Source organism: Panulirus ornatus, chromosome 5 (assembly GCF_036320965.1).
Source record: "Panulirus ornatus isolate Po-2019 chromosome 5, ASM3632096v1, whole genome shotgun sequence".
Classification (NCBI taxonomy): domain Eukaryota; kingdom Metazoa; phylum Arthropoda; class Malacostraca; order Decapoda; family Palinuridae; genus Panulirus; species Panulirus ornatus.
Window position 1 is genome coordinate 42,000,957 of NC_092228.1, and position 12,448 is coordinate 42,013,404.

At 36.2% G+C, this 12,448-nt stretch overlaps 1 protein-coding gene across 6 annotated transcripts in view; it reads left to right on the forward strand.

The window, feature by feature from the left end:
- Positions 1-12,448, forward strand: part of osp (myosin phosphatase Rho interacting protein outspread) — a 221,619-nt gene that overhangs the window by 165,833 nt on the left and 43,338 nt on the right. For all 6 annotated transcript variants that reach the window (XM_071662121.1, XM_071662122.1, XM_071662123.1 and 3 more), the window contains 7 exons: positions 275-468; positions 2,979-3,080; positions 6,278-6,436; positions 7,850-8,077; positions 9,807-9,898; positions 10,874-10,963; positions 11,827-11,943. In XM_071662121.1, coding sequence (XP_071518222.1) covers positions 275-468; positions 2,979-3,080; positions 6,278-6,436; positions 7,850-8,077; positions 9,807-9,898; positions 10,874-10,963; positions 11,827-11,943 — 982 coding nt within the window. The remainder of the gene's footprint in view (positions 1-274; positions 469-2,978; positions 3,081-6,277; positions 6,437-7,849; positions 8,078-9,806; positions 9,899-10,873; positions 10,964-11,826; positions 11,944-12,448) is intronic.

The following is a 12,448-nucleotide window of genomic DNA, read 5'->3' on the forward strand; positions in this document are numbered from 1 at the left end:
TCCTAGAAGGGAGGAGGGCCACCTAGGGTGGCTGTGAACCAGCTGTTGTGTCCAGAATTTAAACTCAATCCTGCTAGATTTTTGGGTTGAGTATCTGTCTGCTGCACTGTGGAGGTATGTTTGGGATTATGAACAAACATGCATGTAAACTTTACTCTTCTGCTGTTTTTCCATTTAGAAATTTTTGTGAATGTCTTGTTTTCCCAGTTGTAGGAAATACTGCACTTTGTGCTGAGAAAATAATTAGCCTTTTTTCATCTTGTTGGCATGTCAGAGCGAGCACGGTCGCGGTCAAACTCAAGGTCAAGGTCTAACAAGAGGTCAAGGTCATCACCTCCATCATCGCGACACAGCACACGTGATGATTTCCCAACCATCAGCAGGGATGATGTCTTGGTATCTTGCTACTCTGAGTCTGGGTCTCTTCACTCTATATCAGATCTGGATGATAGACAACAGCCTGAGAAGGTAAGCATGTGAATTTAGAAGATTTTGCTGAACTAGTGTGTGTATTATTATTTTTTTATCTATATCCTTTGTTTTTTCCATGAGTGAACTGTAGAGGAAAAAAAATTCCACATCTTTAATTACCACACATCTCTCTTACCCTATTATTACTTACTCGATCAAACGACCTCACACCACACATTGTTCTCAAACATCTCATTTCCAGTACATCCACCCTCCTCCACACAACTCTATCTATAGCCCACGCCTCACAACCGTATAACATTGTTGGAAACATTAGTCCTTCAAACATACCCATTTTTGCTTTCCGAGATAATGTTCTCGACTTCCACACATTCTTCAACGCTCTCAGAACTTTTGCCCCCTCCCCCACCCTATGATTCACTTCCGCTTCCACGGTTCCATCCGCTGCCAAATCTACTCCCAGATATCTAAAACACTTCACTTCCTCCAGTTTTTCTCCATTCAAACTTACCTCCCAGTTGACTAGTTCCCTCAACCCTACTGTACCTAATAACCTTGCTCTTATTCACATTTACTCTCAGCTTTTTAGTTGAGTAATTAGCATACTGATATTATTATAATTAATCTAAGGGGTAATTAAAGGCATTAATAATGCGAAATGGTGTCAGTTGACTAGAAATCCTTAATCAGCATGTAAAATAACATCTATACCCAGATTTTCATTAAAATCTGAAGAAGTTGAAAATCTGATTTTTCTTCATTTTTTCGAAGAATGGATTTTCTTAAGAATTTCAGGATAGATGCTTTTAGGTATGCTGAATACGAATCTGTGGTCAAAACCCAAAAAAATCGTGTAATTAATCGAGTAATTAGCTTACTAATTTTATTATAATTAATCAGGAGTAATTAAAGGCATTAATGATGCGAAATGCTGGCATTTGACTAGAAATCCTTAATCAGCATGTAAAATAACATCTATATGCAGATTTTCATTAAAATCTGAAGAAGTTGAAAATCTGTGCAAAATATTTTGCAAGGCTATAGCCTCGGATTTTTCTTGATTTTTTCAAAAAATGGATTTTCTTGAGAATTTCAGGATAGATGCTTTTAGGTATACTGAATACGAATCTGTGATTAAAATAAAAAAAATTCGTGTAATTAGTCGAATAATTAGCATAGTAATTTCTTATAATTAATCTTAGGAGTAATTAAAGGCATTAATAATGGGAAATGGTGTCAGTTGACTAGAAATCCTTAATCAGCATGTAAAATAACATCTATACGCAGATTTTTATCAAAATCTGAAGAAGTTGAAATTTTGAGCAAAATATTTTGCAAGCCTTGGATTTTTCTTGATTTTTTTAAAAAAATGGATTTTCTTGAGAATTTCAGGATAGATGCTTTTAAGTATGCTGAATACGAATCTGTGGTCAAAATCCAAAAATTCGTGTAATTAGTCGAGTAATTAGCATAGTAATTTTTTATAATTAATCTTAGGAGTAATTAAAGGCACTAATAATGCGAAATGGTGTCAGTTGACTAGAAATCCTTAATCAGCATGTAAAATAACATCTATACGCAGATTTTTATCAAAATCTGAAGAATTTGAAATTTTGAGCAAAATATTTTGCAAGGCTATATAAAAGCCTTGGATTTTTCTTGATTTTTTTCAAAAAATGGATTTTCTGGAAAATTTCAGGATAGATGCTTTTAGCTATACTGAATACGAATCTGTGGTCAAAATCCAAAAATTCGTGTAATTAGTCGAGTAATTAGCTTACTAATTTTATTATAATTAATCTTAGGAGTAATTAAAGGCATTAATAATGCGAAATGCTGTCATTTGACTAGACATCCTTAATCAGCATGTAAAATAACATCTATACGCAGATTTTTATCAAAATCTGTAGAAGTTGAAATTTTGAGCAAAATATTTTTCTTGATTTTTTCCCAAAAAATGGATTTTCTTGAGAATTTCAGGATAAATGCTTTTAGGTATACTGAATACGAATCTGTCGTCAAAATGAAAAAATTCGTGTAATTAGTCGAGTAATTAGCATACTAATTTTTTTATAATTAATCTTAGGAATAATTAAAGGCATTAATAATGCGAAATGCTGTCATTTGACTAGAAATCCTTAATCAGCATGTAAAATAACATCTATACGCAGATTTTTATGAAAATCTGAAGAAGTTGAAAATCAGCAAAATATTTTGCATATATTTTGGATTTTTGTTGATTTTTTCAAAAAATGGATTTTCTTGAGAATATCAGGATAGATGCTTTTGGGCGTGCTGAATATGAATCTGTGGTCAAAACCCAAACATTAGTGTAATTAGTCGAGTAATTAGCATACTAATTTTATAATTAATCTTAGGAGTAATTAAAGGCATTAATAATGCGAAATGGTGTCATTTGACTAGAGGTCCTGGTGCTACCTTGCTGACGCTGGAAACGGTGATCATGTATAATGAATAAATAAATAGATATTTATTTGTCCACACAGCAGTTGTGGCACTAAGTTTCTATTTCTTTTTCTCCACAGGAGAGTAGTACTACGACTCTGACGGGGTCTGGTGATGCTTTACTTGTTGATCTTCTTGAGACCCAGGTGGAAAGTCTCAAGGCAAAGCTTGAACAGACACAGGTAAGATTAGCACCAGTATTTGGATGTTGTTAATCTGAGTTAACAGTTGTACTTGGTGAGTGATTTTATTAATCTATATGTGCTCCTATTTCCTTTTAGGGAAATTTACATAAAAGAAAATTTCCTGCTTAGCTGTAGAAATTTATGCGGCTTTATTTTGATTATTTACAGTATTTCTAATATTACTTATTAAGACTAACGTAACAAATGACCTTAAGCACTCTTGTGTTGATTTTGTTTTGCTGTTTGAGAATGGACATTTATAGTGTTTACTTTGTATTTATTTTGTAAAGTTTGACTGAACATCAACACTTGTCTGTAAATTGTAATTAAGTCCTTATCACCAGTGAATGTCTTTGGTTCATAGTTCATTTGACAGTATCAATGTGTGTGTATCTTTCTATCATCACATTGTGTTTAGAATTCTTTTTTAAGGTTCTAAATTTCAAAATATGTTAATATATACAGTACTTGTGCATCACTATACCAGAGGATGAGGGAGCGAAAGTTCTCATATTTTTTTGTGTTGTAAAAGGCAACTAACAAAGGTGGGATCAGAGAACTGCAGATATGAAATTTGAGTATAATGGGGGTCCTAAATTTATATCAAAGTTGGAAAGAGTTTGTGACGTGATGTGCTTTGTGGTCCTCTTTAGATTGAACAAGGCAGAACTGCAAGCTATGCAAAACAGTGCTCAGAACAATTAGCAGTTGCTTAGCACCCATGGATATTCAACATTGGCTCGACATCAAAAATTCTTTCAATTCAGTCCCATTTCATCATCTGTGGCACACAGTTTGTTGCAACAGCACCTAAGCCTCTTCATAACCATCCACTAATCACCCCTGAAATATAAAACTCCTTATTGCTCGCACATCAGCACTCTTTATTTACATATCTGTTGTTTCTGTCTCTTTTTATATATCTGATGCCCTTTTGCTCCAGGGACTCCCATAAAGGGGATTGTTATGGCAAAATTGCAAAAGAATCTCCACTAATCACAGTCATTATATGCCTCCTTTGCTGACATCATACCACATATTCTTCCTTCATTTCTCTTCCTCCAGTACTCTTCCTCTTCATTTCCTCATATCACAGGTGGTCAAATCCTTTTGATGTACTATCGCACACTCACCTTGTAAACTCCTCGTTTTGCAATCTTTCCACATGCCCAAACTACTTTTAAAAGTATTGCATTTCACCCACTCTACCATTCCAAAATTCATTCTCTTTGCTTTCCATTCTATATCAGATCTCTCATACACCCCCTCATTACTTTCTTCATTCCATCTAGTCATGCCACATGCTCTCCATCCTGGCCTCTTGACCTCTGTGACTCGCCCCATGTCCATGTTTTGGCCGGAGAAGCTAGGGTTGAGAGGACAGCGCTGTTCCTTAATCCTTTCTTGACTTCCTTACTAACAGCATACCCTTCATTATTTTCCCCTGTACTGCTCTCCCTCATCTGTTTTTCTGTTTCACCCCACTTACCTAAGATTGCTCACCTACCCTGTACTGCTCTCCCTTATCTCTCTTTCTGTTTCACTACACTTACCCAAGCGCCCAAATACTTAGATTTTCTCGTGTATTCCTCTCTCTCTCTCTCTCTCTCTCTCTCTCTCTCTCTCTCTCTCTCTCTCTCTCTCTCTCTCTCTCTCTCTCTCTCTCTCTCTCTCTCTCTCTCTCTCTCAACACAGTTTATTACATTTTTTGTTCACTCACAGATCTAATCAGCCTGTCAAAAATCACACTGACACAACATACACTTTACTGACAAAAAGACACTAAGCATCTTTCCCCCAGCCATGTCATAACTCCATTCATCCTGACATAAACTCATCGGAAATGCACTTTCTGTGCATCATATGATATTAGTTACTCCTAAACAGTCATTAAACCAGAAAGCAGTATGATTTGTCGGAATCATAAAAACGCTACATATATACCCTTTTTCCTGAAGCCCTGATGTCATTTATGATCAGTAGACAACATTATGGTATTCGTGTAGCTCAACATGTAATAGATATGTACATATCAGGGAATGTATCCTCCCTTTCTTCTGTGTTATTACTTCCAAAAAAGAAGGAACAAAGGAAGGGAAGGAGGCAAATAAGGATTTACCTCTTAAGGTTCTGTTGTCTGCTCTTGATGCGACCACACGTAAGTGGGGGAGATCTTATGTTCTAAGGATTTTTTTCTATTACAGTTCAATGTAAGTTCACTCCTAGACCTAAAAATAACATTTCTCTGCTAAATACTTGTTAAAATCAGTACTTTTTATCCTTATTCATCAAAGAAATTATGACACTGAAGACTTACTTTTGCATATTAATTTTAAGTGTGTGAATTGCCTGGAAGTTTTCCTATATACCTTGAAATGAGAATATTTTAAGCATGGGGAATATTGCTCATGATATTTAAGGGTACTCGACTCTTGACTAGAATTGACTAGTAGACTGTAATTAGAAGATAATGTTTTCATTGATCCATAACTCATGATATCAGTCTTTTATATTTTGCTTTCAGTTGATCATGATATCCTAAACTTGTGGTATTTGTCCTGTGCATGTTGTATTTGGATGGATAGCATAAAGTGCAAGTAAGAATGACATGGGATAACTTGTGGAAGTGTGACAAGAATTTTCTTACAGTTATAAAGATTTTAAGGTCATGTTATGGTTTGGCAGTGTCAAAGTCATCATGATGTTTATGTCTCTCATCTGTGTAAACAGTTGTATTCTATGCTGTAACTTCAGTTTCTGTTGACTGACTTTGAAACGTTAGGATAGTGATGGTATTTACCACCCTTGTTCCCTCCAACTTGTCTGATTATCACCTCCACTCCATCACCATCCATGCGCCATGTCCACCCTCTGGCTCTATCATGCTCCTTTAGGCAAAGTTCTTTATTATGTTTAGAACCTTAGATAGTATATTTGTTAGACTTTAGCCTCTGAGAGCATAACAGATTTTTCAGGCATGTGGAACCTCTTAGTGTCTAGATTTCTCAAGTTTGTGACACTGAACAAATTTAATGGTGGATACACTCAAAATTCCACCAGAAAAGGTAATGTCATTGTGTATCCCAGGTATGTTTACATTGTAATTATCAGCTGATGCAAGAAGAAAGAGCAGTTTAATATTTGTAAATTCGTAATAATGATTGAAGACTGTCATCATATGATGCATTAACCAGGCTGACTATCTGGAGCTACACAAAGAAAATTCTGGCCTCAAGACTCGGCTGCGTGGTGTCGGAGGAGGAGCCTCCCCCTCAAACACGATCACTGGTGCTCACCATCACCACAACCATCTCCATCAACTCAGCCAATCTGACTTTGACCTACTCCACCAGGTATTAGGCAATGTCACTTTCCAGGAGGGTCAGAATTGTTGTAAATAATGTTTTGAAACTTTAGAGAATTAAATTCTAGTCTCAGAATAGGCTCAGAATAATGTAAGCTGATGATCTTATGATCTGAGGTTCCTTTTACTGTCCTATTGGGAGGAATTTATTTTTCCAAGTTTCAAAATGATGATCGCTAGTGCTTATGATCTGACACCTCTTTGGTAAGGGAATGGGGCCTAGCATGGAGAATGCTACACATGTGAATAACAGCTCTTGTTGGTTATGGGATTCACCAGCAAATGACAGCCACATGCAGTGATTCTTAGGCACAACATGAGTTTCAGTTCTTGTCAACAATGGGCAGTTGTGTAACAAAGCACTTCATCGAATAATACACTTGTTTATACATTGTTTTAATGTACAGAAAGACCATGTAGTTTAAAATAGGTCTGCAATTTCTTAAGTTTAGGCTGTATTCATTAAAGACTTGATATTATTCAATCACAAGTCTTGCTATTGATATACACAGTTATGTGTCTTCTTTCCATTCATTATCCATGGAACAGGACCTGTTTTTAAGGTTGATATTTTGACCTTAGTTGTCCTGCTTAGGTTTCTTCCAGTCTGTCTTTTTCAAAGGCTCAGCATTCTTGTGGCACCGTATTCTTCCAGCACCCTGTCTTGCATGATGTTTAGCTTTAGAGACGATCGCTAATAGCATGAGTCAGATTTACTTTGCATTAGAGGATGTGCTTGAAAAGTAGGGTTGAAATACATTTTTGGTCTGTAGTAGATAATAAGTGTGATAGACTTGTAAGAGATCTTCAGGACACTCAACATAGTGGACGTGACATATACGGCTCAGCTGTAGTAGCTTAACACTGGTATAAAGACCATCACTGCTCTTGTAATCTTTAGCCATTGGGAAGCTATGGGGACATGTGTGTTGACTGGTATATCAAGCTTTCCAAAGACAGACATAGTTTTAACGCAAGACTAACATGATGAAGTATTTGTAATGTTATTTTAAGGTGTAGTCATTGTTGACACTTGCCAGTTATCAAGTACCAGAACTTTAAGTATCACTTAAGCTTCCTACTTATGGTGAGAACTAACAAATTATTTACTGTAATCTGTAACCCTAACAATCATTTTAAGTGTAATTGTTCATAAGTGTAATATGAAAAAAGTATCATTTATACAAGATAACAATTTTGAAATTCACTCGAAAAAAATGGATACTTTAGATACTTGATGACATCTATAGTATTAGATGAATACCACTATATATCTGACTTTTATACCAATGTTTAAGTACAGTGTTGATTATCAGAAACTGTATACACCTTCCACAGCATTTGCAAAGGAAATTTACATTTACAGAATATTGCCATAGTGTAGGTATCTTTTCCTTTGCAGTCTCCTTCAAGTAGGTCAAGAGCAAAGCTTGAGATTAGTCTGGCAGAGGCACGAGAAACCATAGCCTCCCTTACAGGTGACCTAACTCAGCTTCGCAAGAAGTTGGAGGTGTGTGAAGGTGATCTGGATAGGTCAGAACGAGAGGTTGATAAACTGAGACGTGACAAGGAAGAGATGGCCTCAGACACAAACAACTTGAGGCATCGTGTAACTTGTCTTGAAATGCAGGTAAATGAATCAGTATAGATGATGATTTAAAGCAGGGGTTGGCCTCAGTAATGTGGAAAGGTATTCTTACTTTTTATAGGCTTAAATTGCTGTGGATATGAGACCATGAAATAAGGAAGTGTGTTTTGTTTGAATCTTTGATTTTGATATGAACTTTTTAGAAGGAATCTTTAAGACCAGAAATGTGAAAGAGCTGATTTCATTTCATAGGGCATTTGAAATATTTTGTATGTAATAAAAGAATTTGCAGATTCGTCATAAGTGTAAAATACTTGGCTCTTCCATTTTACCTGAATAAGGCTGAGAATGCTTTCTAATATTCTTTGGAAAGGTATTCACTCTCTGTTGAATATGGAAGATCACATGAGACACCTGCAGAGCCCTGGTTGATTTCTATATTCATTTTTCTTTACTTTTACTCCTTTCACTTGCCGTGGTCTTGATGGAGATGTTTTGCCCATGCCACGTGAACCACTGCAAAAAAAGAAACGAGAAAAAATCTTAGATATGTATGACTATAGGCATAGTAAAAATGTTGATTTTACATTGTGAAATAGTAGCATCCTAGGGGTTTATTATCATTATTTTTATTATCTATTCATTTATTATATTTTATTATACTTTGCCACTGTCTCCCGCATTAGCAAGGTAGTGCAAGGAAACAGACGAAAGAATGGTCCAACCCATCCACAGGCACATGTATATACATACACGTCCACACACACATATATATACCTATATATTTCAACGTATACATATATATATACATACACAGACATATACATATATACACATGTACATAATTCATACTTGCTGCCTTTATTCATTCCTGTTGCCACCCCACCACACATGAAATGACAACTCCCTCCCACCGCATGCGCGCGAGGTAGTGCTAGGAAAAGACAACAAAGGCCACATTTATTCACACTCAGTCTCTAGCTGTCATGTATAATGCACCGAAACCACAGCTCCCTTTCCACATCCAGGCCCCACAAAACTTTCCATGGTTTACCCCAGACGCTTCACATGCCCTGGCTCAATCCATTGACAGCACGTCGACCCTAGTATACCACATCGTTCCAATTCACTCACTCTATTCATTGCATGCCTTTCACCCTCCTGCATGTTCAGGCCCCGATCGCTCAAAATCTTTTTCACTCCATCTTTCCACCTCCAGTTTGGCCTCCCACTTCTTGTTTCCTCTACCTCTGACACTTATATCCTCTTTGTCAATCTTTCCTCACTCATTCTTTTTTATCTTTTCCTTATTGCTATTTTTTCATACATGTTAAATTACACAATTAGTTTATTTACATTCTTAACATAGGCACTATATATCTTAAAAGAAAATTATATATATTTCTTTGTGCTTTTCATTTCATGTTTCGAACTGATTTTAAGACATTTTCATGTTTTCTCTGGCAATTTTTCATCTTTACATGATACATTTTCTCATATTGCAAACTTCCTAGATAATTTATTGTTTGGTCAAAGAAATTTCTCTTTTATCTCGTTTCAATTTTTTTTTGTTTTGATGTTTTTTCTTCCTCTCACTGTTCATTGTCTCTCCTTTCATGTTTCTGTAATGATATGCCTCAAGAATTCCCCTTTCTTGGTTAAGTTGATTTTTTTATTTGTCAGCATGATATCACTTTTCCTGCATTTTTCCTTTTTTTTTCATAGTTTCAGTGCAGTATCATGAATAGTGTCCTTTTTCACTTTGATCCAGATCAAGGAATTGCTTGACCGTGTGGAGGAACAGGAACACGACCTCTCTGAGAAGGCATCCTGCGCCAACGAGCTCAACGAGATGAGGAAGAAGTGAGTCAGTGACTCTCCTGTTGTTCCTTTAGCCTGCTGTTATTCTTTGTGATGCCTTGCATTTATGTTATGATATTGTCTTGTGTTTTACTCACTACAGTTTAGGTTGTTGCCTGTAGTGGTCAATATCACTTTGTGCCATCTCTTTGTTAGCTTTCTTAACTACAGCAGATTGACCTCATTTTTGCAACCAATACCTATCCATATGTATATTAGCTTGAAAGTCAAGTAAATGTGTTATGTGCTTGTTCTCTTAAGAGCTTGATTGCATTATTGTTTCATGTATAATTCTACTCATCTTTCTATGATTTTTATTGCATTATTGAGAAACCAGCGCTTTACGGCAGTTATTGCCACTGCACATACACAAACCCTCTTGTGGTGTTGTTAGACTTCATTAATCTTCCCATTGTCAAGCTTGCTTTCAGCTGGAGATGGCCATAAGGCTCAAAATAACATCTCTTTATTCGGGGTCTACCACCTTAAGAGTGTTCTAATTAGGTGTGGGAAGTGCTACCCACTGCACAGCTCTCATCTCATTCACATGGTATGCCATCTGGTGGTTGCTACAGTAGTATAGCTCTGTTGTTTCTTAGCTTTTGTTGTGGAAGGTTGTCCAGTGCATTGCTCAGAAATTTCTCATAAGTCTTCATTATTCTTAAAATGTAACTGTAAGGTTGGGATTAAATGCTTTTTACCTAAGGGTAGGTTTGCATGTTGTAATAAATAGTGTGTGTATTTTTTTTCTCTTGTGCATTCTGATGATTTAAATATTAGATTACAGATGTAAGCCTTATAATTAGTTTTTTTTACTACACTGAATTACATGTTGTCATTTTTGGTTGATTATGATTGACTAAGTCAAAGTTTGTCTGTAAATACTGTCCCTGAAATAACCAACTTAATCAGCTTTGTGTTTTGTGTTTATGTTATCGGTAGTGTATGTTGAGTAAATGTGTTAATATATGCATATAGGTACAATGAGCTACTGGAGCACGTCTCAGTGCAGTCAGAGTCACACAGCAATGTTGACTGGAAGGAACAGTTCGACCTTCTGGAGAAAAAGTAAGGCATTATTGTAAATCATCATCTTTTTAAGAGAATGCATAAAGTACTCCAGGTAAAGTTAGATAAAATTTCATAGTTCCTTGCAATTGTAAGATGTGGAAATACATTCAATAGGCTCAGTAGTACCTTGAAGAAATTGAATATCTTACGCAAACAATGCACTTCTTATAACTTAGGACCACATTAGACTGCACAGATAGCAATTGAAAATACTTTATGTGGTTTTTGAAATCAGATTATTGGTCTAGACATGATTGTACAGACCTCTGTATTACTATCAAGTCAGAGACATTATTAGTTTCTAACGATAGTGCCTTAAAACAGAGGAAGACACAGTGAAGCCATGAGAATGCTTACCTTGGTGACACCCATTAAGTAATATATGGACTGACTGGATTAAATGACATTAAGAATGACAAACATGTTCATTGCCTGACACCAGTATGCTGTATGGCAGTACAGTCTTTACTTGAAGGAGGATTGCAGAGAGTAATGTAATTCATGTCTCAACCTGGTTGTTTATGTATACACCTCTCTAAATCTCATATTTTCTAACCATGATGTGTTATTGTCTCATAGGAAACAAGGCAGGCTACTTTTCCCGTAGATTTGAAAATAGTTGTGGTGATTTTAGGTACATTTGTTTGTCACTCATTGTATTTTGTTTAAAGCAACAGCTTAAAATTAATATAGAATGGAAGAGCCTTGGATGTCACATGATTATGAGATATGCAGAGTAAATGTAAGCATATTTCACCAATTGCATGCAGTGCACAACTAACATGATACCCTCTCCTGCATTCACTTTCACCTGCAACCACCTCCTGCACTACATATTGCCCTGCATGTTAAACCACAAGGTATTTGAAAGAGAGGGAAGAATGGGAAGAGAGAGTTTGTGCTGAAGAAAAGAAATTTTGGGCAATGTCAACCACCCAAACAGCTCGACACGAAGACATTGTTCGCAGGCTTAACAGGTATGGATGTTTCACTTTCGAAAGTATACTTTTACTACTTCCTTGACATTGCTGATGATCAGTGTTTGTAGGTTCCTTGTACCTTTTGAATTTATTCAAAAGTATTGGTATGGAATGACTGTGGCATATGGAGATTTCTTTTTTTCATGAAAACTAAGAGGCTATAGACATGGTAGATACAATTTCAGCATTGAAGAAACAAAGATGATAAACATATACATCAGAAGAAAAGAGGATTACTAGTACAGTGAAGTAGCCAGGTGGTTTTCCTGCAGTGGAGGACAGTATAACCCAACCCCACCCCTAGTGAGATGGGATAGGGAGGAGGACTTGATGGGCTTTGAAATTCTTAGAAAATGCATAATTTCGAAAGATCTTAATCCATAAAAGGCATATGGACCTGAACTCCCTCCATACATGCACAGGGGAGGTGCAGAAATAAGTGATAAGCCACTTGAAGAGAGTGTAATGCCAAGGTAATGGAAGAGAATAATTGCTTCCACTT